The sequence below is a fragment of the Polychytrium aggregatum genome (assembly GCF_025602895.1).
Source record: "Polychytrium aggregatum strain JEL109 chromosome Unknown BJ171scaffold_92, whole genome shotgun sequence".
NCBI classification, from domain to species: Eukaryota; Fungi; Chytridiomycota; class Chytridiomycetes; order Polychytriales; genus Polychytrium; species Polychytrium aggregatum.
Genome location: NW_026516294.1, coordinates 22732 through 45901, shown reverse-complemented (window position 1 = coordinate 45901; position 23170 = coordinate 22732). Strand labels below are relative to the sequence as shown.

The following is a 23170-nucleotide window of genomic DNA, read 5'->3' as shown; positions in this document are numbered from 1 at the left end:
TGTCCATAGAGTCTCTACAACCCTAGCAAAGAAATGGGGCATGTCTCGTGTCCAGTAGATTCACTATCTTCACACCAAGAGCGACCAGAATGGCCCACCATACTTTGTTCGATCGTTACAACTGAGATAGGCGGTATGTACGGGGCATGTACGGGGCATGTACTGGGCATGTACTGGGCATGTACTGGGCATGTACTGGGCATGTCTGCATCGACGGCATGCATGTTGTTCTACCAGCCAGGCTTGTGTGGTAAATGCGTTGTAACTCAAGCGAGCATACGTATTTCGTTCCTCATGCTATACCCGTCGCCGGTTGACATCTAGCTTGGAAGCTGGGCCGGGATCGAGCGCATCAGCATTCCTTCCACCAACTCAAAACAGGTGTTTGCTGATGGGTTCGTGGCGCCACCAAATCCCTGGCCCTCTCCCACGTCCAAGGAGTCGATTTCATGCATAATGCCGACTCTCTGGGAAGATGGGTGGCCCGCGTCCGCAATCGACCGAACGCCGTAAAAGCTCTGAAGTTCGGACTTGAGGCTTGCTTCATATTCCAACCGTGCTCGAACTTGACCTTCCGAGTCCCTGTCCTTCTGGATCCAAGAGTCCAATTCGGCGGCAGTCACTTCTGATGGAAGATGGTCGGTGTGGACAACGCGCCCAGTTTCTGGATCAAAGCGCCGCTTCGTCAATCTTGACAAGCACACTTCGGCCGGCGTTTCCAGCCATATAACCCTTGGAGATGAAAAGACAGCAGCACTCGTCAGTCCAAACGACACGAGCTGAACATATCAACAATCCCGCCGGAGCAAGTCGCCGCACCAATTGTTTCGAGCGATCCAATAACGTCCTCCTGGATTTGGCTTTGTCCATATTTCGTCAGACCTTGGCAACCCTCAGTGCTCACCGGTTTGGCATAATTCCTCGACTTTGCAACTCCATCGCCTGAGCAGTGGTGCGAGGGAATCCCTCAAGAATCCATCCTTTGTCGACGCAGTCCGACGACTTCAAGCGCTTGATTATCAATTCAATGATCAAATCCTCGGGTGCTGTGAGCAAGGACAGAGCATGCCCATGTCTCGCCTCAGTCATAGATAAGGGAAACGAGAGAGCAAAGCGCTCGTCTGTCGCCAAATTCAGCGACCTCCGTTTTTTTTTACCTTCCTCAGCGCGATCGACAAAGGGGCGCAGAACCTCGGCGTTGTTCCCTCTGTTTGAAATTTCGCTCAATATTGCCAGCTTTGGCGAAACTACAATGTCCAAAATGGTATCAATTATGGTAGGGTTTTCGGACCGTATTAGTGTCGCCAGGCTGGTGTTGATAGATATTCGGGCCGATGATACAGCTTTTCAGCTCAAATATGCTCTCCGTTGACATTTAGCCTGCCCAAAATGGTGATGTTGGCCCCAGCAGAACTTGCCATACTACAATGTGCTTTAAACCAAGTTGTGGAAGTTTGTCCCTCCCCCTCGATGTCATCGTTGGCATGGCCATAGAGAATCTGCCGAGTACTTTCAATCCACGCATATTGTACACAATCCACGCATGTTGTACACACTCTCGATACATCAAATCTTGAGACCCGCCACCGAGAACACCCTATGAAAGACAGACCAGTTGCGCGTGCGTTTGTGTCAAAGCACTTACCATGTATAAATCCGTATTTTTGGTGGAGCATGTGCGCGATCGTTGTCTTGCCACATCCAGTCAGCCCCATCAAAATGACCCGGTGGCTGCGTGGCGCTCGGGACTCTCTCTTCATCCCTAGATAGAGCAGAACCTGCTTCAGCACCTGTCGCTCATTGCCAAAGATGCCTTGATCAAACTTGAAGTTGCGGATGAAACCTCTAAAGCAGGCTTTGATTCCTGGGATATGGCGATGATACAGCGCTAAGCGGGCGCGAACAATCGGCTCGCTATCGTGAGCCTTGGAAACCAGCCGAGCTTCCACCATGGGATTTGATGGCGGTGGATCAACTTTAAGATGGTACATCTTGGAGGTCACCGGATCGAAGCGTAGGTTGCTGAGATAATCAACAATGGTATCGTCGGGAATCTCAAAAAGTACTGACTCAGGAGGAGGATAATTCGACAATATGGACACGTCAGGTTGGAGCATTTCAACCGGGGCTCCCTTCTCCATCAAACGCTCACTCGGCTCCTAATGAGACAAAGGTTGGTTCTCGCCAATAACAAATACAGTCAGGACGATGACCTCATCAAGCAACTGCGTCCAAATAATCCCCCCCCCAAAAAAAAACAGTTTGAATAGAGAAAAATAGTAGCTACTCGTTGGAAAATATCGTGTTTTGTTAATGGATCGAGCAGAGCCTGCACCACTTACTGATGTGTTCGGGAAGTATACCCTTTTTTTGCATCCCAAATGCCTGCTCTTTGGTTCGGGGAAGCCCTTCGAGAACATATCCTCGCTGAAGGACGTCGGCATCTTGAAGTCGCGCAGTAACAAGGCCGAGAATGATAACGTCCGGCACAAGCTGTCCCTTCTCCATATACGGCTTGGCCTGGACACCTAGAGCCGTCTGCTTCTCGATCGCGACCCGAAGCAAGGCAGAAACTTGGATATGGACTGCGCCATACTGCTTGGCGATGCTGGAGCACTGGCGAGCCAAGCAATCAGTCGAGGTGTTACAAATTTTAAACTCTCCGTGTAGGGTATTTCATTAAATAAGGCAGATCTAACTGAACCGACGGCAAATGGCGTGGGATAGATGGAGACTTATGCGGCAAACGCGTGCGGGGATGGCTCACGATCGAGACTCATCGACTGTGGCGTGGCGGCGGGTCCCCGCTATCTGCAAGGGGCTTGGGAGGGACACCGGGGGTTGCTGGACGACAGTCGCACAGCAAGTTGCAAGCGCTCAAGAGACCGATTGAACCTCGAAGGACAAACCAAAATCTGGGACGGGCACCCATGCAGTGTGGTGCGGAGCAGACCGAACGCGTCCAACAAACCGCAACGGATCAACTCACGATTGTCGACTCTCCGGAGGCTGGTGGGCTGACGACCACGATGGACGGAACTGGGGATGAAGTGGAGATGCATTGGTTAAAGCCAAGCATCGTGGGTCTCTGGACACCGAACCCTGGTGTGTGTCCAGGATGTATGATCCTGAGCGCCAGATACTCATTGCCTGCTGGTGAAAAGTCCACCCGGGCTCTACCCTCTCTTTCATATCATTCATGGGTGCATGCTGGAAGTAAAAAGCAGCAGAGTGGACTCATACTCCTGGGCTTGGGGATGTTTTCAATGAGGAACTGGTGGATGTCGCTGGGACGCTCGATCAGCATTTTGGAGACCAAATGCTCAAAGAGCTCGAAGAGCTCATGTCGATCGGCATATGCCGCAAACTCCTGCATTCGCTCGGCGGTGACGAGGTCGTGCATCGCGTCGAAAGCTTATGTGCTGAGCAGGCGATGGATGAGCAGCAAAGGAGTGAGCCGGAAGCGCCGGGATGACACGTCCGAGTGGATTTGTGATGCGTTTGTTGGGTGAGGATGTGCTCGCAATCAAGCCTCGTGAAAACAGATTCAAGTCGAGCGGGGATAGTCGCAGAGCCTGCTCGCCGAGAATGCTCAGCAAGCACTCTTGCTGTCGGGGCAGGGGTGCGGAGCTGGCCCGATCAAGCCCAGTCGTCCTGCCTCGCACAGAGGCTTCAATCAATCATCCGACCAGCCCGCCAAGACACATCACCGCCCGCGACGTTGTCGGTGGGCGAGCCCACGACATGATACTGAATGTCCGCTTCCCGATGTCGATGGCGAATGTTCATGCGCAACAATGGGGCGAAGGCAGCGCCGCCGGAACCATGACCGCGCTGGACCTCTGCCAAGAGCAAACCGGCCCAATGACCACATCCCGCCAAGATCGCCTCTCGGCCCAGGCTCCACAGCAGACTCATGGCGAGAACCGAGAAGACCCCCGCTGTGTTCTCGCTGTGTTCTCGCTCCCTTCCCGCGGGCATGGCCTCGCGCCAAGGCGACCCAAAAGGCCCCTGTTCTCCTGCCTTTGGCTGCCTTTTCCTCCTCCGATCTCTTTCCGCCCCATCGCCCAGCGAGCCGCACCGGGCTGCTCGTCTTATTATTACAGCTGCTTCCCGCCTTCCAACAGACGCATCTGCTCTGATCGTCTCAGTATCTGCCTCATATCGCCCAACGTAAACTCACAGCTTCGTCTTGAGCATATCTACTGTGCCCCCCCCCAACGATCGTCCTTACAATATGGCATTCAAAGACGAGCTCAAGAGCGGAAAGTTCACCATCTATGCCCAATGGTACGTCAGACTCGGTTTGCTGCTGGAGGCCTCGGGGCTGTTGCTCGATGCAGACCGGAGCCATTCTTGAAGCGATGGCCGGGCTCCACCCTTGTCGAACGCCTCAGACCCAAGCCGCGTTTTCGGTTCCTGCACTTGATTCCGCACGGATCATGGGCTGCCGGAATGCCGTTCCAATGGCCTTCTATTCTCGCTCCTGGGCCCTCTCCATTTCCACACACTGCCTGCTCCGTGTGACCGAGGGATATGTAGGACATCGCGCATTATGGGAGCCTCAATGGCCCAGACCAGGGTGCCGAGGTTTGATCGTGACTAACTCTGTTGATATCTACGCTTCCCAGGGCCTCTTTGCTGTCGATCTTTTGTATGTGATCAGCTGTGGCCTTACCTGCCTCCTGGCCTCTGTTGCGCGACCGGCCCCGACTGTCTATTGACGCTGGTGCTCTCTCGAATCGCTCAGTCCTGGTCATTCTAGGCCTGTCCAACTTTTTCTCATTCGGCGCTCTGTCGTCGCTCCTAATCTTCATCATCATTGCGTGGTATGTCCCTGGCAGGCTGACTACGTCACTCAAGTCGCTGTTATCTCCGCCAATGCTGTAACCCAAGTGCCTTTATTATGCAGGGTCGAAGCAGCCGTAATGATCTTCCTGGAGGTTCCTATCCTGACAAAATGCTGTCCTGCTGGACCGCGATTGTAAGTGTGCCGCAGAAATGCGAGATCATATGGGCTTGCGCATATTCAAGACCGCCACACCCGACGGGACGCTGCTGAGTTTGATCCGGAAACGCCTGATCGTTGCCTCTGCTCAGCTTCCGAGCGTGCTTGGACGTACGAATCGACTGTGAGCAAGAGATCGGATGCGTTTCGATATCTGCATGACTCTAATCTGCCTCCAACAATCCAGTTCTGCCTTCCTCGGCTTTTTTGAGAGCACCGTCTTCCGCACGGGCCTGTATGCTGCGTACGTTTGCCACCCAAGAGAGCGATGTGTGATCATGTCATAGATATGGATCGGGCTATGCGCCCTCTGTGCATTCGCAACGACACGGGTGCTTGACTTGCGCTTCCTTCCGTGCGTGTCTCGGTGCTCGATGCAACCACTGCATTTTTGACCTTTGGCGTGCTAACCACGAATTCCACAGCTTTGCCGTGCTCATGTGGCTATCGCTGCTTTCCGGTGCGTCGTCGCTTCTCGTCTGTGCCATCACCCTGACGGCCACAGCCGGTTGCTACAGTAAGTTGTGGGAAGCGAATCGCGTGCTCCGCGAGCACATGGGACGCAAGCCGACGGTGTGATGTTTGGTAGCGCTTATGGAGTGCAGGACTTGGATGCCGATTTTCTGCTAACTACTGCATTGCGTTGAACTATTGCCAGCCATTGCCATGATCAAGCGCGAAGGCATGGAGAGAAGCAGTATGCTCGGTGGCCAAGGCGTGGTGTAAGCGGCTGTGGGACCGTCGTTGGGTGCATCAAGACTCTGCCCATGCTGCTCATACATGCGGCTGCGTCGGATGGGCTTCAGCAGGTGCCTCTAATACATTTAGTCGGTCAAACGGAAGCGTGACACCCCGGACATGTGCACGGCTATGGATGAGGCGGAAGGCGATGTTGACTGAGGGCTGGTCTGCGAGTTGGGCACGGAGAACCAACAGCCGCCACAGCGGCGAGGCGGCTGGTCCGAAAATAGAAAGCGCGAGGAACAGGGACAGGGTGCGTCTGTGCGACACTGAGTCGCGGAAGCGCGGCGGACGTGTGTCTGTGCGTCCGCCGATTGCGCGCCGGTGCAAGCTCGCCGACAGCCGAGTGCGAGTGTGCGGATGCGGGCATGTGCTGTCGTGCCTGTGACAATCGCAACCGAGTTGCCAATGTCGATGCAATCAATATGCCATTGGCATGGGATTGTCATGCAGCCGATATACTGCGGAAACGGTAAGTGGTCAGAAAACTCGACGGTCGATACGGAGGACAGCTTGTGCAGTCCTTCCGACAGTCGCTTGGTTTATGTTTGGTTAATGTTTGGCCTATGCATGGCCTATGCATGGCCTTTGCTTGCAAACTACCCGCCTGCAAACCACCGCCTTCCAACGATTTCCCACTCCCAGCTGCACACCAGCAACCAAACCATCAAGCACCATCGCCAACCAGCGATCAACTGTCCGCCAACTGTCGCCAACTGTCGCCAACTGTCGCGGCCTGCACCTCCCCGCCTTCGCCGCGTCCACAGTCCTGTCGCTATTTCGGTCGCCAAACACCGGCGCGGTGTCACACGCTCGCTGTGCGCACCGTCGTGGCCCGCCGTGTCCGTTGCCCCAAGAAGGCGCCGTCGCTTGCCTGGTCAAGCGCAAAAATCGCCCGCTTCGATCGCCATCGGCCTTCCTCCCATCTGCCCATCTGCCCGTCTGCCCGTTGCCCGTCTGCTTGGATTCCGCCGACGGCCCTCTCCCCTCCCTCCTCCGGCACTATCTCGCAGGTACCTGTGTGTCCAGGGTAGGTCAGTGGCCCGCCCGTCCGTCCGCTGTGCTCCGCGGTGCCCCTGTCCCTCTCTCTTTGGTTGAATACCAGAGTCTGCCAGCCCGTGCCATTCGCTCGCCTGTCTGCAGTGCCCGGTTGCTCCGACAGTCGACCTTTCATCTTTCGTGCTGTACTGATGGCTGCAATTTTATCTATGTTACCTCCCCGCCCCCTCCATCGACGCCTCGCCTCTCAGCTCCTCACGGGAAGAAGCTGCGTCTGTTCCCTCATCTGCCGCTGGTGCTCTGTGGTTGCTCGTGTCTATCATCCTCGGGCGGTTTGCAAAGCACCCTGCCTCGGTCGGCAGCGACATTTGTCCAGAGAGCCAACAAGTGACTGGTGACAAGTCTCCGCCCCTGACGGCCCCGCTGCCCACGCCCCGCTCTTCAACGCGGCAGCGCTTGTATTCGGCACCTTCGCACCCAGTGTCTGTCGGAATCCATCGGCACCGCAGTTGTCCGCCTCCCCCCCCTTATTCACTATCCGCATTGGCAACTGCTCCAAGCTATTTGAATGTCGTGCTTCTCTTCGATGGGTTTATTTGGAAGTATCTTCTCGTCCTCGAAGCGGACGCAGGCCAACATCAATCCACCCGGTCTGATCTTTATTCTCGATGACCCCATAACTGGAGAGCCTCTCTCGACCTCGAATTCGTCGTCGGCCAACGCCGTCGTCCCGTCGGCCAACTTGCCCCCGACATCGGCCTCGTCTTCGGGCCTTCGTCATGGCCAGTCGGCCTCTATATCTTCGTCCCGCATGAGCTCGCCATCAATGTCCCGACAGACAGGCAGCCGGGAGGGCTTGCGGAAGCTCAACAACGTCGCCGTCCACCAGACAGCCAAAATGAATCTAAGCGAGCGGTGCATTTCCCCAACCTCTCCGATCCCAGTCGACCAGCCCCTCCCCTCTGTCGCCAACGAAAAGGCGTCCGACACCTCGATTGAGCCGCTGCTGACAGGCAAAATCGTGCTGCCCTTGAACTACCCGCTGACGGACCTCGCATCTCTTGTCGTAACGTTGTCTGGCTTTCTTGAAATCGACGTTTCAGGTCTGTTTTCGGCCGCCTCTTCAAAGTCCAAGACAACAAAGTCGGACGAGGCGAGCCTGTTTGCCCAGAAGCAACGAATGCAGGTCATCAGCGAGTCCATCCGCCCCTGGACGGGCGATTCGCTCGAGGGCCGACCCCAGGAGTGGCCAATCAGCATCCGAACATTGCAACATCAGCTTCTCCCGCCAAGCTTTTCGACCTCCCACTCCAACCTGCACTACAGCCTCTCGATCGTCTTGAGACGGAAAAATGGCTTCAAGGACCTGGTTCTGAATCAACCCCTCGTCCTGAATCACACACGGAACCCCGATGCCCCCAAACCCGGTGTCAAGATGGTCTCGGGCCAATCCGGCCCGTTTGAATACACAATCACTCTCCCAAAGGAGGCCTACGCTCAACAGCACGAGGTCAAGCTTGTTATCAACCTGAAGTTTAAAAAGGATCAGGTCCTCGCAATCAAGCAGACCCTATGTTGCATTTGGGAGCAACGTACATTTACGTAAGTGGTGGCCATGTCGAGGTCGGTCGTCTCGAGCTCGGCCACGAAAGGCTTTGGCATATATCGTTATTTTTTTGGGGGGGGGAGAGCTACCTTCTGTTTGCCTCGTGCGGCTTGCACTCTCGTCCTCATGGGACTGGATTTTATGTTCAGCGGATGTGTTTGATCCAATTTGTGACACGCTCGTCCTATGCTTACCGCCCTCCCCCAGCTTGCAATCCACCGTTCCAACGTTTGACGAACACGGCAATCCAGTCGTGCGGAAGATTGCCCAAGGCGGCCCTCTCCGGTGGTCGACGCCGTACTTCCAGCCGGCCGCGTCCAACCACTCGAATCTCGCCCTCGCCAAACCCGCTGCAAGCGAGACGGATCCGGACGCGAATATCGATGTTGTCATCATGTCCTTTACAGCACCTTTGGAAAGGGCCATGCCCGACATCGACTTGGAGGGCATGATGGTTGCTCACCGACTCAAGTTCAAGATCGAGTATATACCTGCACCGGTAGTTGTCAAGCCACTGGTCAACGAACCTAGCGAGGCCAAACAACTTCCTCAGCCGCCGGCCGACAACTTGGTCGCCGAGCCCTCAGCTACGATCCAGCCGTCCAACTCGGACAGCACCCTTCCTGTGGAAGCCAATGGCACGGAGGCCTCCGTCGATGGAGACAGCGGCAACACGGTGCCAGTCTCTGGTGAAGCTGCTGATCCCGTCCCTCCCATGAAAGCCAGCATCCGAACATCTCCTGAGCCTGCAGATGCCCAGGCCGTATCCCAAGAGGTTGCTGGTCCCAGAGACAACCAAGCTGCCTTGCAGCCGACGGAGCCCCATCCACAGGGAGACGATGCTGCAGTGATTGTCGAGCCAGAAGCAGAGCCGGGCGTACTCGCCGTCGACGCTCCTCCTGTGCTTGCCGAGCCCACGTTGACACTACCAGCGCCAGCTGTTCCGACTGTAATAGCCAGTACGCCCGAGGTTGCTTCGAGCGAGCCCGTTGCAGCTCATCCGCGAAAAATTCAGCGAGAGGCATCGCAAACTGACACCCCCGTCACGCCCTCTGCTCTTCCGTGGGCCCCTATCCGGAGCTCGCCGCACCAAGCCTTTGGCGGTATCCGTGCTGCTTTGACGGGCTCGCCAAAGCTGACGCCCGTTCCTGCATCTTCGCCGTCGTTCTTTTCCAAGCCCAGTACTGCGACTGTGGCTATGACTGCGGCTGCGGCTGCGGCTGCTTCGGTCGAAGAGACTACCGTCATCGATACAGTGACCGAAGAGATCGAAATTCCCTTCAAGGTCGTCGCTGGACTGATTAGTGTCACATTTGGATAGACTCCAGGGCCATCGCAAACAGGGCCGCTGCTTCTTTTGCAACTGCTGGTCGATGCGAATGCTCGCATCAAGCCGCGTCTGAGATACTGTTATCGATAGAAGCTTCCTTCCTGCAATTATTGACCTGCGTTTATTTCACCTGTCCTGTTTGCCTCTGCGAGTGCGATGCGAGTGCGATGCGAGCGCTCGTGCGTTCGCAGCACCAGCGTGCCTCCCACTCACCTCGCTCTCTTGCTCTGATTTGTGCTTTCTCGTTTTGCGCTCTCTCTCTCTCTCTCTCTCTCTCTCTCTCTCTATCAGTTTGTTTTGTTTCATTTTTTTTTTTGCAATAGCATTCACAGAAACACCAGGAACACTCCATCCGAGCTCATCTGCGAATACTTTTTTTACGGACCATGAATACACACGTCCGTCTCGTGTGGCCAAGGGCATGGCCCTGGAACGGGCTGCGCACCCACGTGCAGGCGCACGTGTCCGCCGCCGCGTTCAGTTCCGGTGTCGGAGATTGGTGCCGATGCTGTCTCCTCGGTGCGCTCTCGGTGCGCTCTCGGTGCGCTCTCGCTTGCCTCTCGGCCCGCCCCAACAGCCAATTTGGGCGGGGCGGTCTCGCCAGCGGTCTCGCTCCTTCGCGGCCGATTCCGAGCTGCTGTCCGCCGGCTTCTGTCTCCATCCTGCCCAGCCCTGCCCAGCCTCGCGGATCGTCTTCCTGTCGCTTGATCTATCTGTGCACCTTCTCCTCCAACCATGTTCCCGAAGCTCATTGCCCAGCGCGCCCATGTCGGTTTCCAGGCCAGATTTTTCTCGGTCTCACGGGGTATGTGAGCCAGCACGAGAACCCTGCCTCTCCACAACCTCGAAGATTGGGCGACAGGCCCTGCTCTTCATATGCGGCTTTATCTGTTCCCGATCTTCCCCCCCCCTTCTCACTTTTCTCTCACTTCTCTGCCTTGCACCGACGCTGCCGCCCTGACTGGCCATCTCCCCTTCCCTCATCATTTCCATCACAGTGAGCTCATATGAGCATATTCTGTCTTCCACCAAGGGACGGGTTGGCCTGATCACCCTGAACCGCCCCAAGGCCCTCAACGCGCTGTGCACTCCTCTGATGCACGAGCTCAACGATGCCCTCGGGAAGTTCGACTCGGACGAGAACATTGGCTCGATTGTCATTACTGGCAGTGAGCGTTCCTTTGCTGGTGAGCTGCTGCCTGTTTTCTTTGATTCTGCGTGGTCCTGGCTGGGAAGGAAGCTGCTTTTTATCTTGCAAGTGCCACGGGGTGGGTCGAGAACAGTGGTCGTCCGGGCTCCGCAACAGACCCCGGAACTCGATCGTTTTGGTTGTGCAGCTGGCAAACATGAGAACGGGTGTGCCCCCCCCCACGACAGCACTGTCGCTAGTCCCTTGGCATCGGGATGGAGGGAGTCTCGCACTGGTACATTTGCCTCACTCATCGAGTGTATGCGAGCAGCAGCAATTCCATCAGTTGACATCGGCATCGCTGCAGAAACCATAAATATGTCGAGACAGATGTGAAGTAGCCATAGAGTGTTTCACAAATAAGCTGACATATCTACATTTCTGCTGCGATTGATCCCTCTCACCAAACCAATCTATGCCATGCGATGGACCAGCTGGCGCCGACATCAAGGAAATGAGCAACCTGCACTTTCCCGATACCTATTCGCGCAACTTCTTGGCCGACTGGACGGCCATCAACAGCGTCCGCAAGCCCATTATCGCGGCCGTCAATGGATATGCTGTGAGTCGACCTCCTTGACGTCGGGACCGATACTCCGCTACAGTTTTCCCGGTACAGATGCTGACATTGATGCTCATTTACGGTCCTGGGCTGGCAACAGCTTGGCGGTGGATGCGAACTTGCCATGATGTGTGACATCATCTATGCCGGCGAGAAGGCCAAGTTCGGCCAGCCCGAAATCACGCTCGGCACCATCCCGGGTGCTGGCGGAACGCAGCGTCTGACCCACGCCATTGGCAAATCCAAGGCTATGGAGCTCTGTCTGACGGGCGGCATGATCACGGCACAGGAGGCCGAGAAGTCGGGTCTGGTTGCTCGAGTCTTTCCTCCGGAGCAGCTGGTGGATGAAGCCATCAAGTCTGCCGAGAAGATTGCCTCCTTCTCGATCCCGATTACCATCATGGTCAAGGAAGCTGTCAACCACGGTACGATATTGAGGATGGGTGGGCTGGCCAGGCCACCGGGATGAGATGAGGCATCGGCGCGAATGACCTTGGGCTGCGAAGTGTGCGAGCACGGCCATAAGGAACTGTGCCTCGCCATGTTCTCTTGCTACTTTGGAGCTTCACGAATCATATTTAGGGCGCGTGTGCGTCATGAGAATTTCTGGTTGCGAGATCGCACCCTGATATGCACTAACTAAGTTATATTGGTGATGGGTTCCATTCCCTATCGATGGCAACGGCCCCACAGCTTACGAGCTGTCCCTTCAAGAAGGCTTGACCTTTGAGCGCCGACTCTTCCACAGCACCTTCGCCACGGTAGGCCATTCACTCCTGATATATTGTTGTTGTTGTTGCTGTTGTTGTTGATACGGGATGCTCATCGACATTCATTTGTTCATGCAGAACGACCAAAAAGAGGGCATGAAGGCCTTTGTCGAGAAGCGTGCACCCAAATTTACACACAACTAAGCGGTGCAGCTCGAGTGCTGTGGCTCTTGAACGAGCGAATACTGTCCTGCAACGCACATGCCATAGCGTAAATACAGCGATATCAATACGCATCATTCACTGCCCTCCCAAACAAGCCCGCAGCCTCGTCAGAGAGCCTTGGAGCAGCCAAGGGACAACCGACACAGTGTTGGGCGTTTGTCATTTCTGACTCTATTTGGCAAATCGGACACATGCCATCTGGACTGGCTCTTTGGCTCGCTCGTGCCGACGAACAGCTGGACGAACTCTTGTGGCGATGGCCGCCTGGAGTTGCGAGTGCGATCGCAGTTACAGTGGGGCTCTGACAGCGGGCGAGTGAGTGAGGCGTTTCCTACGACACGAAGCTGTATTTCCGCAGTGAACAACAATAGCCATCAACATTGGATTCGAAACTGGATCGATATCCAGGGTGGCTCGCTTTGGCGCGCCAGTCCAGACAAAAGAAAGGGAATGGTGTTGCGGATAGTGAATCGAGGAAAGTGTAACGGGCGACCTCGGTCGCTATTTAGGACTTTTCGAGGTCCACAAGGCCTTTTTCGACAAGATACTTGCAGATGGTCTGTAACAAGACGGCAGGTCCGGTCGGGTTTGATTTGGTTTGATTTGGTTTGGTCAGGATCGGCAATATCGGCAATATCGGCAAGCAAGGAAAGGTAACATCGGCAGTGGACGGTCAGCGCAAGAACTGCCCACACACACCAAAGAGCGCCGTGTACGAACGAAGTGATCTACCAACTACGACAAGGACTGCCCAGAGGAGCGCGCAGAGACACCGCCACTACCGTCACTGTCACTGTTACTGTTACTGCCATAGCCAGCGATGAATCCTCGTCTGTAAGCTCATGAGCAGCAGATGGAGTCATACCTCGACGGCTTCTTCGATGGTGACCTTATCGTTGCGGATGTGGATCTCGGGGTTCAGAGGAGCCTCATATGGAGCGTTGACGCCGGTGAAATCTGTACAGATCCACGTGAGACAGGGGGATTGTGAGGATGGGCTTGGACTCGGATAGGAGTTTGACAAAGCGCTGAAGAAGGCGCAATAATCACGATTGGAGCCGAGCGAAGCGAAACAACGAACCTTTGATCAGACCCTTGCGAGCCTTTTCGTAAAGACCCTTTGGATCCCGCTTCTCGGCAACCTCGATAGGGACATCGATGTAGACCTAAAATTCAGCAAAGAGAGGGTTGGTTGTCATATAGAGGAGCAACAGGGCCAACCAGCAGCATCAGCAGCAGCGGCGGCAGCGGCAGCGTAACTGGGACCAGAGCTGGGATCGGGTAAGAAGGGGGGGGAGCAAGCCAGCAAATCGATCGTACTTCAACAAACGGGATGCCAGCATCTTCATGCAGCTTGCGAGCCTGGTCCCGATCGGCGCGGTAAGGAGAGATGAACGAGGTCAGGGCGACATTGGTGGCATCGGCAAAGAGCTTGGCGACCTCGGAGATTCGTCGGATGTTTTCGGTGCGATCCTCGGGCGAAAAGGACAGATTCTTGTTGAGGCCAAATCGGATATTGTCGCCGTCGAGACGGTAGGCGGTGATGCCAAGGTGGACGAGGTGCTGCTCGAGGGCACAGGCCACGGTCGACTTGCCCGAGGCACTGAGGCCGGTGAACCAGATGGTCAGACCCCTCTGCTTGAGCAGACCCTCACGTTCCTCGCGCTTGAAGGCGCCGGCATGCCAGGTGATGTTTGTGGCCTTGATGGGGGCCTGAGGATCGTCGGATTTTTGTTCCTCGACCTTTGGCTTCTTGTTTGGGCTGGGATCGCTCATGGTGGCAAGCCGAGGGCGGTGTGATGGGGATGAGGGCGAGGGAGACGACGGACGAGGCAGATTGGTCAGGAAAGGGCGGCTCGCAAATCAAAGACGAGCACGACAGAGGGGGGGGCGATTGCGCATGGCTGCGCATGGCTGCGCACGTGCATGCGCAGCCATCTAGACTCGAGCCGGCTCGAGCTGGTTCGAGCGGGTTTGAGCCAGAGGAGCCGGAAAGGCGCGTGGCTTCTGTTTATGTGCCTGCCCGCGCCCCGCCGATTCGGCGTCAGTGTTTGTGTGCCTGGACAAAGCAGAGCCCAGGACGCGCGGGCACACAGCCGGGGACAGCCGGACTGCTGTGGCGCTGTGTGTGCGTGCGTGGTGGGCGCACAGCGGGAGTGGCACGCACAGAGAACGGCGCGGTCGCACCAGGAGGAGTCGCGACTGTGTGTGTTTGTGTGTCTGCATTTGTGTGTGTGTGTGTGTGTCTCTCTCTCTCTCTCTCTCTCTCTCTCTCTCTCTCTCTCTCTCACAAACACTCACAAACACTCTCCCATCCGCCCTCGCCTTCACCCTCGCCCTCGCCCTCTCGCCGCCGAATCTTCTCTCTCTTGTCGCCCTCAGGTTTGCGTCGTCCGCCGCTCATTCCCGCCCTCCCCACCGTTCCCTGCCCTCGTCCCATCCCGATCAGCCCCCCTCGCCCCGCTTGTCCTCCTGCCAGCTCGCCGTCGACCCTGTCCTGCCTGTGTCGGCTCTGCCCCACCGATCCTCTTGCCCACGCCCTGTCTCGGTGCATGGCGCTTCCCTAGCTGCCGGCACTCTCTCCCTTCTTTGCGATCGTCCGATGCCTGGTCCACAAATGTACAACTCAACATCAACCCCCGTCCACTTCAGCTTCGGCCGCCAGGTCAACATCTACGATACGATCTGGTTAATGGTAGTTCTCGACCTGCTTCTTGTCTTTTTTTTTCATTTTCTTTTCTACTTTTCAATCCCGATGCTTGGCCTTGATTCTGTCTCAATGTCCGTCGATTACCGTCGGTGCTTATCCGCCAGCCACACTCCTTCTGGCGCCCGCGGCATCGCCGAAACCACCCTCTCAACTCTTGGAGTTAACTTTCTCGACGGCTTGTCTCCATCCGCAAACGAGTGCCTGCATCGCTCGCCTGTTCAAGCCCGTACCGTCCATCCGCTAGCCGCTGGTCGACAGCTTTATCCATTGACGCTTTTCCCTCCTTCCCCCATTGCCCAGATCTGTACTGGCGGCGTCCTGCTGGTGGTAAATAACTCGTTGGAAACCTCTTTCTCTGGCGACCGGAAATCGTGGCGCCGTCGACTCTATCGTTTCGCCCAATGGAGTCCCCCAAACATCCTCCTCACTCCCGCCTCAGGGAGCTTCCCCAGAGAGAGTGAGGGCCCTGGGTCGTTAAACTGGGCAATAGACAATGTCATACTGATAAAGCTTCATCTCGTCCCCAATCCCTTGCAGTCGCCGGCCTGTGGAATGTTCTATGCAGGAACCGCGGAATACAAGAACGTCATCTCCATTCTGCTGCAAAGCATCATCATCTTCGCCACTATTACCCTCCAGTGGTGGGCATATGGATACAGGTATGTCCCTCGTTCTCGCCGCCGTGTCGGCCAGCTCTGCTTCCTTGTGAGGCCCTCGATCAGCACCCTCATCTGACCGCCAATGACTTTCTTGCATTTGACTTCATGGCTTTGTCCCCCCCCCAATCCACCGGGCTGCTCAACTGTCGCCTCTGTGCTGCGTCGTCCAGCCTGGCGCTGTCTCCACGGAGCACAAATCCCATCATTGGTGATTTTGGTACGTCCCGTATCAACCCATCGACTGGCCCACCAAACAATCGCCACTCATCGCACTCGACCATCTATATCTCGCTGAATCTGTGGCGGTACCTGTTGTCGGATCAGTTGATGCAGCCGCCATATGCCAATCACTCACACATCCGTATAACCGTGCTCTCTCACTTGTATACGCCCTCCCTCGATCCCATTCGCACGACACCGCTTCCCATGTCCTCACGGTGGCTTTCGACTTGCAGTCGACGCTGGATTCGAGACCTTGCTTCTGTCGGATTCGAGCCATATCCACGCCCCCTCGCTACCGTCGCTCGGATACGCCCTCTACCAGGGCATGTTTGCCGCAGGTTTGCATTAGCTCAAACGGCATCGAGGAGGGGATGCTGCCAAGCCTGGATGTGCTGAGCGGCAGAGCTATTCGTCCATGTTATGATTCCAACCCCTCTACAGCCACGCTTTGATCTAGCTCCCATGTTATGTGATGTCTTTGCTGCTGAAAAACGTCTCCCCTCCCTCTTTGCAACCTTGATGTCTTGCGCGCCGACTCGATTGGACCATTGATATATCCTTCAATCTCGGTATTCCATCTAGCAACGGCCTCAATTCTCTATGGTGCAGCCGTCGAACGCGTCCGCATTCTGCCGCTGATCGTCTTTATTCTGATATGGACGACATTTGTCTATGATCCGGTCACATATTGGGTGTGGGCTCCCAATGGATGGCTCATCGAAATCTTTGACTTTTTGGACTTTGGTTCGTAGCGCAATCGATATTGGTCTTGATGTCTACACTGGCACTAGAGAGCCTCCTACTCGGCTATGACCATAATCTTTGTCGCACCCGATGCCGTCCGGTGTCTTACCCGAGCCTCTTTCGTTGGCTTTTTCTTTTCTCTTTCTCCGCCGTTGATTTGTCTAGCCGGAGGGGCTCCCGTTCACATCGTCTCTGGATTCTCCGGCCTTGCCCTTTGCCTCGCCGTGGGGCCGCGAAAGAACCCTAACCTCACCCCCACGAGCCTGCCCCTCATGTTTACGGGCACGGTGCTGATGTGGTTCGGATGGCTATTTTTCAACGGAGGAAGTAGCTTTTCGGTGGCTCCGCGTGCCCTGATAGCCATGCTCAACACCTCACTCGGTGCTGCTACCGGCGGATTGACATGGGTGCTGTTCGGTAAGTCCCATCGCCCTTAAACAGCAGCCGCTGGTGCTTCGGTCTCATAGCTCGGCTGCCACAACCTTTAGCCAGCAGTTAATCCGCAGAGCGTCTACTGCACTCGACCCGGTGGCTGGAGGCTCAAGGTCTCTTTGACGATTGTCATGCTCCACTAACTCTCCACCTTTCCCCTCATGCACCACCCATCGTATCAAGATTATCGAATCCATAAGAAGCACACCACACTTGGGTTCTGCTCAGGAGTAGTGGCCGGACTGGCATGCATCACTCCTGCATCGGGCTATGTCTTTCCACACTTTGCCGTCCTCTTTGGCCTGATAGGCTCGCTATGTGCCAACATGGGATGCTTCATCAAGAGCTACTTCCAATACGACGACACGATGGATACGTTTCCAGTCCACGGCATCTCAGGGGCAGTTGGATCGCTTCTGACAGGCATTTTCGCATCCGTCCGCTTGGTGAACCAAGATCCACGCAACATTCCGATACACCCGCCAATGTCGTTCCTCCTTGGTGGAGCAATAGACGGGAATTGGATGCAAGTACCGAAGCAACTCTTGGGCATCAGCGCATGTGCCACCTGGAGCTTCTTCATGACGTTTGCCATCGCCAAGTTGATGGAAAGGATTCCGGCTCTCAGTTTGAGAGTCTCCCCCGTCGTCGAGGCCGCGTAAGTAATCGAGATGGGAGCATCGTGAGGGCACCATGGGTCACTGGTGCTACGTGCATGTGGTGAAAGCTCCATATAGGCGTTGATACTATCGGGTGGACGGAGGAAGCGATGTGGTCTACCCACCACTGGTGCTCCATGACTCCTCCAGAGCAATGTGCTCACGCTAGGTTGAGTCGCAGTTTCGCATCGTCACTTGACCCGGCAGTCATTGTGTGCGCAACTACTCCTTGATACCGTTGTGGGCGCAACGCGATCATATTATCACGACTGACCCGGGTCTCATTTACCGTCCCTCACGAATCATCAGTGGTCTGGACATTTCCCTGTGTGGAGAAGCTGCCTATGATTTCACTCATTCAGCCGTCAAGGACTCCTTGAACGAATTCGATCTGCGAACTTATGTATCATAGCAAAGCCGCGTCCTGTCGCATTCCCTCGATCCCTCTCCTCTCTTCACCCCTCCCTCTCCATCCCTCTCGAACGACCTGGCTCCAGCTCTCTCCTCGACGACTCGTCTCGGTTCGACAGATCAAAAGCGATTCCGGCCGTCCGGTCATCCACACAGAGGTCGATCTTCCTTCATTGACACCGTCGCCGTGCCCCTCATCAGAGACCAAGGAATCCGGTTGACCCAATTTTGCCACAGCAGAATGGACATATGTCTGTGTATGCTTCCTTCCTGATGCTGCTGATGTTGCTTGTCTGCAGATTATATTGTCAGCGCATCAATCGGCTACTCGTTGCCTCAGCCCACCAATTATCGTTGCCTTTTGTTGCTCATGCATGCAATAGAGTCAGGCACTCTGGCATGAACTTATAGCCAATACAATAAAAAACGGGACACCCCGGATTTTGGTCGTTGAACAAATACGTTGTTGCCTCAACACATCGCGCTGGCCATGACCATTCTGTGATGTGTTTCTGGATCTGAATCAGGGACACTGTCTCGCACAGATGGTTCACCGCAAGCCAAAGACCACCCAGGCGACCAAGTGGATCCAGAGCACCCACAAGATACTTGGTCTGCAGCAATGGATGAGCGCCACACCAAGTCCCAAGATCCCCGGGGTGGCTTCCTTCCTGCAATACATTCGCCATGTACTCGATGGAGACATGCTGGACAAACAGCTGCACTCCAGCCTGGCCCGGCGACGGCTATTCAAGCGACCCGATCTCCAGGTGTGCTCACAGTGCTGGGAAGCCGAGCGGCTCGGGAAGGCCGAGTATCTTGATATCGATACACCATGGAGTTATCCAGAGGGTCGAGTGAATGCATCGCACTCCCACATCGAGTGAATGCATCGCACTCCCACATCGAGTGAATGCATCGCACTCCCACATCAACTGGATGCACCACACTCCCACATCGACACATGAGATCGACCGAGTGTATTCACGACCGTGCTTCCCAAACCAACGAAATCAAAGAGATTGCCAACCAGGACGGGAAACAATCGCATGGCTTGCCCACTAGAGCCTGATGCCTGGTCGGACCTGCACCTGAGCAAACGACGGCGCTTCCAGCAACTCGATCTCTGTGGCAATCGACTGCGCTCTATCCAGCATGTGCTGAATGGCCTTTGACCAGTCGCCATGATGTTAGCCATCCCAGAGAGCGGACGTGCCAGCAAGCCCTGGGCCAGAGTGATGCCTAAAGTCACGTGCGCGTTGGAAAGCGAGAGGGAAAGGGCAACGGCGTTCCTGGGCCGGCCTTCCCTTCGCTGGAGCTCCAGCGAGACCAAGCCGCCTCTCGCCCGACATCTCCCGCACGGAGGATGGATCCAGCTCCCGATGGCCTGGCCATCAAGAAACTCAAACTCGAGGTCCAATACAATCCCCGTGAAGCCGAAATTGTCGGGTCCCAAATGCCACTCGACCAACCACAGATCTTCTCTGGTCTTGCGCAAATATCATCAGAACAGCCGCGATGGCAGACATTCGATCGGCGAAAGTCCTGGAGGCCCAAGCCATTTCGGCCGAAAGCCTCTGCTGACCAACAATTGATCAAGACAATGCTTAGGATTGTGCCAAAATGGCATCAATCGTTTGATGAACACACAACGATCCTCATTCCAGGCGGGATACAGAGCAAACCCCGGCCGACAACCTTCCATAAAAAACATGGGCTTGCAGCATTTACGGTTGGGAATGAGCATGGGCGGCTGATTAGCTGTAACATTTCAACTGGGGTGAGTCGTTCGTGCTTGTTCGATCCATACAAGTCCAAATGTGATCGCTGCCGATGTCGGAGCATGGCTTTCGATACCTGGCTTTCGATGCCAAACCCCATCCAGCCGTGCCTAACTAGACTCGGGATGATCGATCAACAGAAAACGGATTCCCAATTTGAGACAAAGGGCTGCACCATCACCTGTGCATCCTTTTGCCAAGTGTTCCCCCACAGCTCCTTGACCATGGCCACCGGCCACGCAGACGGAACAATAACGCTGATTTCCAAGAGCCAGATATCCTCCAAACTAAGCCTGGGCTCTGCCATCACCACAATCACCACCAACATTAATATGGGTATGTTTATATGTTGAATAGTCGGTGGTAGCGGGAGACTGGGTTGTTACGCAGAGGAAAATATCCAAGAGAACTTCAACCAGGACAAGAAATGGTGGCCAGATATGGTATTACGAACTAAAACAGCGCTCCTGTTACATATTATATTAGCGGGTCATCCCTATCTTTTAGCTGGCGATGCTCGTGGAGCGATGGTGGCCTTCGATGCCTTCCAAATCCTCTGGAGATGCCAAGCAGGCGGATTATTTTCTGTTCTGGATGAGGATGTATGTCGGCAACGGCAGCCACTTCTGAAATCATGAATTGAAAGCTGGTTCCGATCGCAGAGACCAGCTGTCCGTATTGACTCGGCATTTCGTCTATAGGAACCCATCTTCTCTCCATCGATCCGATGTCTTATGCCCATCGATCTGCCAGACTCTGGCGATACCTCGACGAGCTTTATACTGCTCTGCGATGGTTCACCATTTCTCCACTTTTATGTCGAAGGAAACCGCGTACTCTCCAAGGCACTACCGAGTCCAATCGTTTCGGTATGCTGACGGAACTATTTCAGAGCTTCTCAGAGATTGTCATGAGCAACAACGGATGATTTATGTCCGGGGACAGGGTGGGCTGTAGTATTATCGACCAACTTCGCCCTCCCCCATGTCGATCTTCGCAGTTGACGAAGGGGCGGTTCGCATCATCGGACACGAGCGAATCGTCGCAACAATGGCCGCAAGTGATGATGGCTGGCGAGGACGGTGCCATCTATATTCTTGAAAAAAACGAGGTTCGACAATTCGCAGCAATCCATGATGAATAGTCGGGATATCGACGAGGGCAGTTGAGGCATGAGATTAATGAATGGTGAGTCCTATATTAACGCTCCCGTGCCATTATCACATCCCCAGATTTACTTGTACAATCAAGTCGATGAGAGCATCACTGCCATCCAAGCCGTTCCCGCTCCCGGATCAAAATTTGACTATCTGGCAGTTGGTGGAAACTTTGAAGAGATAAGGCTATATCACCAGTGTCAGGTATACTGCTGCGACAATAATCAGAGACAATCCGATTTGGAGCTTCATGAAGATTGGATCCCTCAGCTGAGAAGTGATCAATTATTTCATTAGGTTCATTACACAATTCCGACCGGCGATTGGGTTCTGCAATTACAAACTGTGGCAAATGACCGTGACCAAATGGTTCTAGCATTGCTGGTGAATGGAAGTGTTCATGGATACGGAATTCACGGCCCAGAAGAAGGGATGAAGCTGGATCCAACAGATATGGAGCTCGATCAAACGTCGAGTAAGAACGAAACAAATATCCATATCGATGATACCGAATATGAATGCGCTCCAGACGATGATGGGCTATTGGAGATAATGGAAGAACAAACACAAGCAATTCCAGATGCTGGTGAGCGATCTGGTGGGCGACCTGCGACGATTGATGGAGAACGATCAAATCGCCAGGACGAAGAGGAGGGAGAAATTTCGGAGGAGGAGGAAGGCGAGATAAGCGAATGAAGTTTCGATCAATATAAATAAAAGTCAGAACACTCGATCAAAGCTACTCGAACAAGTGGAGGCTGTCACATTTGGTCACGTTTCGATGTTGAAGAGCAGGTCAGCCTCGTTTCCAGAGCAAACTTTGGAGACACACCGCCAACATGGTACATGCAGGGGAGCACAGCTCGAGCAAACCAATCGTGGAGAGAGTGATGGGTACAGTAGCACGTGCATCGAACAGTCGATAGCGGAGGAAAGAGAAACATATCATTTCAAATGATAAAGGAAGAGTAAGTACGGATAAAAGTGGTATTCTATGTTGATTCTCGTATAAGGACAGTCGGTGGGATACTGCTATGGTCCGGATGGGTGCGACTGGATACGATGACGAGACGATGTGTAAGCAAGGTATGGCGCCAAGGCCTTGATAGCCCAGAAGCCGGGAGGGGGAGACGAATTTATTCTTGGCTATCGAAGGAGTGGCGGGGAAGTCAGCCACGGAATATCGAACGAGGAAGCAGAGAGCATTATTTTTCCCAGGAGCGGCACCATACCAAACAACACGACCCAGGAGAATAAAAATAAAATAAAATAAAAGATTCGAAATTTGAGCCACGAATGAAGAAAAAATGAGGAGAGAGGGGAAAGAGGGCTAATGTTCCCACTGGACGGGTCAGCAAAAATACGCTCCTAGGTGGGCTCGAACCACCAACCTTCCGGTTAACAGCCGAACGCGCTAGCCAATTGCGCCATAGGAGCCAATCGCCCAACGTGGGGGTCGAACCCACAACCTTGAGATTAAGAGTCTCACGCTCTACCGATTGAGCTAGCCGGGCAGTGAAAGTGGAGAATCGGGGTATCGATCCCCGTGCCTCTCGCATGCTAAGCGAGCGCTCTACCATCTGAGCTAATTCCCCCAGGTTTGCCCCGATCTCGTTATCGAGTGTTCCGCGGACGCACCTTTTGAATTACTGCCCTCCCATTGCCTACCAACCTAACCAACCCGGTATCAACCATGCCCCCCGACGACTCGCCTGCCCCCGAAATGGCCGTAGACGTCCATGACAGTGTCCCTGGACCCTCCAGAGCACCCCCTGAGGCCCAAACTCAGCCCGAAACAATCGATCTCACGGATCAGCTGTCATGAACACCCTCTGCCTTTGCCCTCTTCCTTCCTTTGCCTTTGCCCTTTCCTTTCTGTTTGCCTGTCTTAGTGCTTTCCCTTCCTTCTGTTTGTTTGTTTCCCGCGCCGTGCTGCCTTGTTGTCTTCCCGCCAGCACGCGCGCTGCCTGTGTTCCGTTCCCGCTCCCTTGCTGTTGGTCATGGGTTACGCCCACGACGCCGCCT

The 23170-nt window shown here is 54.8% G+C and overlaps 7 protein-coding genes and 3 non-coding genes across 10 annotated transcripts; 5 read left to right on the top strand and 5 right to left on the bottom strand.

Moving 5' to 3' along the window:
- Positions 1-320: 320 nt before the first annotated feature.
- On the bottom strand, positions 321-3403 carry BJ171DRAFT_589204 (adenylate kinase-domain-containing protein; the record flags this gene model as incomplete). Its single annotated transcript, XM_053114457.1, has 7 exons — positions 321-732; positions 905-1046; positions 1158-1247; positions 1646-2065; positions 2343-2616; positions 2990-3039; positions 3244-3403. The coding sequence occupies 7 exons, from the start codon at positions 3401-3403 to the stop codon at positions 321-323; spliced, it is 1548 nt and encodes a 515-aa protein (XP_052962006.1).
- A 634-nt stretch (positions 3404-4037) lies between these two features.
- On the top strand, positions 4038-5882 carry BJ171DRAFT_533890 (uncharacterized protein). The gene is made up of 7 exons (XM_053112823.1): positions 4038-4290; positions 4632-4654; positions 4751-4829; positions 4913-4984; positions 5196-5252; positions 5434-5525; positions 5667-5882. Exons 1-7 carry the CDS (start codon positions 4238-4240, stop codon positions 5732-5734), a joined length of 444 nt encoding a protein of 147 aa, XP_052962005.1. The 5' UTR covers positions 4038-4237; the 3' UTR covers positions 5735-5882.
- Positions 5883-7216: 1334 nt separating this feature from the next.
- On the top strand, positions 7217-9740 carry BJ171DRAFT_314280 (uncharacterized protein). The gene is made up of 2 exons (XM_053107119.1): positions 7217-8350; positions 8562-9740. Exons 1-2 carry the CDS (start codon positions 7317-7319, stop codon positions 9673-9675), a joined length of 2148 nt encoding a protein of 715 aa, XP_052962004.1. The 5' UTR covers positions 7217-7316; the 3' UTR covers positions 9676-9740.
- A 571-nt stretch (positions 9741-10311) lies between these two features.
- Positions 10312-12523, top strand: BJ171DRAFT_533878 (ClpP/crotonase-like domain-containing protein). The gene is made up of 6 exons (XM_053112822.1): positions 10312-10489; positions 10683-10871; positions 11308-11435; positions 11536-11860; positions 12129-12196; positions 12284-12523. Exons 1-6 carry the CDS (start codon positions 10420-10422, stop codon positions 12347-12349), a joined length of 846 nt encoding a protein of 281 aa, XP_052962003.1. The 5' UTR covers positions 10312-10419; the 3' UTR covers positions 12350-12523.
- Positions 12524-12675: 152 nt separating this feature from the next.
- Positions 12676-14197, bottom strand: BJ171DRAFT_533877 (adenylylsulfate kinase). Its single transcript, XM_053112821.1, has 4 exons — positions 13691-14197; positions 13452-13536; positions 13236-13327; positions 12676-12929 (listed from the first exon to the last, which is right to left on the bottom strand). The coding sequence occupies exons 1-4, from the start codon at positions 14144-14146 to the stop codon at positions 12876-12878; spliced, it is 687 nt and encodes a 228-aa protein (XP_052962002.1). The 5' UTR covers positions 14147-14197; the 3' UTR covers positions 12676-12875.
- A 584-nt stretch (positions 14198-14781) lies between these two features.
- Positions 14782-18666, top strand: BJ171DRAFT_533876 (ammonium permease). The gene is made up of 9 exons (XM_053112820.1): positions 14782-15065; positions 15381-15407; positions 15618-15739; positions 15910-15956; positions 16195-16299; positions 16544-16705; positions 16871-17122; positions 17321-17795; positions 18106-18666. The coding sequence occupies exons 1-9, from the start codon at positions 14973-14975 to the stop codon at positions 18206-18208; spliced, it is 1386 nt and encodes a 461-aa protein (XP_052962001.1). The 5' UTR covers positions 14782-14972; the 3' UTR covers positions 18209-18666.
- Positions 18667-19527: 861 nt separating this feature from the next.
- Positions 19528-21692, top strand: BJ171DRAFT_314161 (uncharacterized protein). The gene is made up of 6 exons (XM_053107117.1): positions 19528-19987; positions 20129-20324; positions 20475-20590; positions 20690-20857; positions 20989-21099; positions 21221-21692. The coding sequence occupies exons 1-6, from the start codon at positions 19574-19576 to the stop codon at positions 21440-21442; spliced, it is 1227 nt and encodes a 408-aa protein (XP_052962000.1). The 5' UTR covers positions 19528-19573; the 3' UTR covers positions 21443-21692.
- Positions 21693-22508: 816 nt separating this feature from the next.
- On the bottom strand, positions 22509-22582 carry BJ171DRAFT_t319. The gene has a single exon. It is a non-coding gene; the product is annotated as a tRNA-Asn (tRNA).
- A 4-nt stretch (positions 22583-22586) lies between these two features.
- Positions 22587-22659, bottom strand: BJ171DRAFT_t318. Its single transcript has one exon. It is a non-coding gene; the product is annotated as a tRNA-Lys (tRNA).
- Positions 22660-22667: 8 nt separating this feature from the next.
- Positions 22668-22740, bottom strand: BJ171DRAFT_t317. Its single transcript has one exon. It is a non-coding gene; the product is annotated as a tRNA-Ala (tRNA).
- Positions 22741-23170: the final 430 nt, after the last annotated feature.

Bases quoted from the DNA above. Each gene is read 5' to 3' on its own strand.
- BJ171DRAFT_533876 (XM_053112820.1), top strand. From the start codon at position 14,973: ATGCCTGGTCCACAAATGTACAACTCAACATCAACCCCCGTCCACTTC. The intron at 15,066-15,380 runs GTAGTTCTCGAC...CCCATTGCCCAG, and splicing joins ACGATACGATCTGGTTAATG to ATCTGTACTGGCGGCGTCCT. The intron at 15,740-15,909 runs GTATGTCCCTCG...TGCGTCGTCCAG, and splicing joins TGGTGGGCATATGGATACAG to CCTGGCGCTGTCTCCACGGA.
- BJ171DRAFT_533877 (XM_053112821.1), bottom strand. From the start codon at position 14,146: ATGAGCGATCCCAGCCCAAACAAGAAGCCAAAGGTCGAGGAACAAAAA. The intron at 13,328-13,451 runs GTTCGTTGTTTC...GGATCTGTACAG, and splicing joins TCGCAAGGGTCTGATCAAAG to ATTTCACCGGCGTCAACGCT. The intron at 12,930-13,235 runs GTATGACTCCAT...GTCTTGTTACAG, and splicing joins CCATCGAAGAAGCCGTCGAG to ACCATCTGCAAGTATCTTGT.
- BJ171DRAFT_314280 (XM_053107119.1), top strand. From the start codon at position 7,317: ATGTCGTGCTTCTCTTCGATGGGTTTATTTGGAAGTATCTTCTCGTCC. The intron at 8,351-8,561 runs GTAAGTGGTGGC...GCCCTCCCCCAG, and splicing joins TGGGAGCAACGTACATTTAC to CTTGCAATCCACCGTTCCAA.
- BJ171DRAFT_314161 (XM_053107117.1), top strand. From the start codon at position 19,574: ATGGATCCAGCTCCCGATGGCCTGGCCATCAAGAAACTCAAACTCGAG. The intron at 19,988-20,128 runs GTGAGTCGTTCG...ATCGATCAACAG, and splicing joins GCTGTAACATTTCAACTGGG to AAAACGGATTCCCAATTTGA. The intron at 20,858-20,988 runs GTATGCTGACGG...CGATCTTCGCAG, and splicing joins TACCGAGTCCAATCGTTTCG to TTGACGAAGGGGCGGTTCGC.
- BJ171DRAFT_533890 (XM_053112823.1), top strand. From the start codon at position 4,238: ATGGCATTCAAAGACGAGCTCAAGAGCGGAAAGTTCACCATCTATGCC. The intron at 4,655-4,750 runs GTATGTGATCAG...CGAATCGCTCAG, and splicing joins CTCTTTGCTGTCGATCTTTT to TCCTGGTCATTCTAGGCCTG. The intron at 4,830-4,912 runs GTATGTCCCTGG...TTTATTATGCAG, and splicing joins ATCTTCATCATCATTGCGTG to GGTCGAAGCAGCCGTAATGA.
- BJ171DRAFT_533878 (XM_053112822.1), top strand. From the start codon at position 10,420: ATGTTCCCGAAGCTCATTGCCCAGCGCGCCCATGTCGGTTTCCAGGCC. The intron at 10,490-10,682 runs GTATGTGAGCCA...TTTCCATCACAG, and splicing joins ATTTTTCTCGGTCTCACGGG to TGAGCTCATATGAGCATATT. The intron at 11,861-12,128 runs GTACGATATTGA...ACGGCCCCACAG, and splicing joins CAAGGAAGCTGTCAACCACG to CTTACGAGCTGTCCCTTCAA.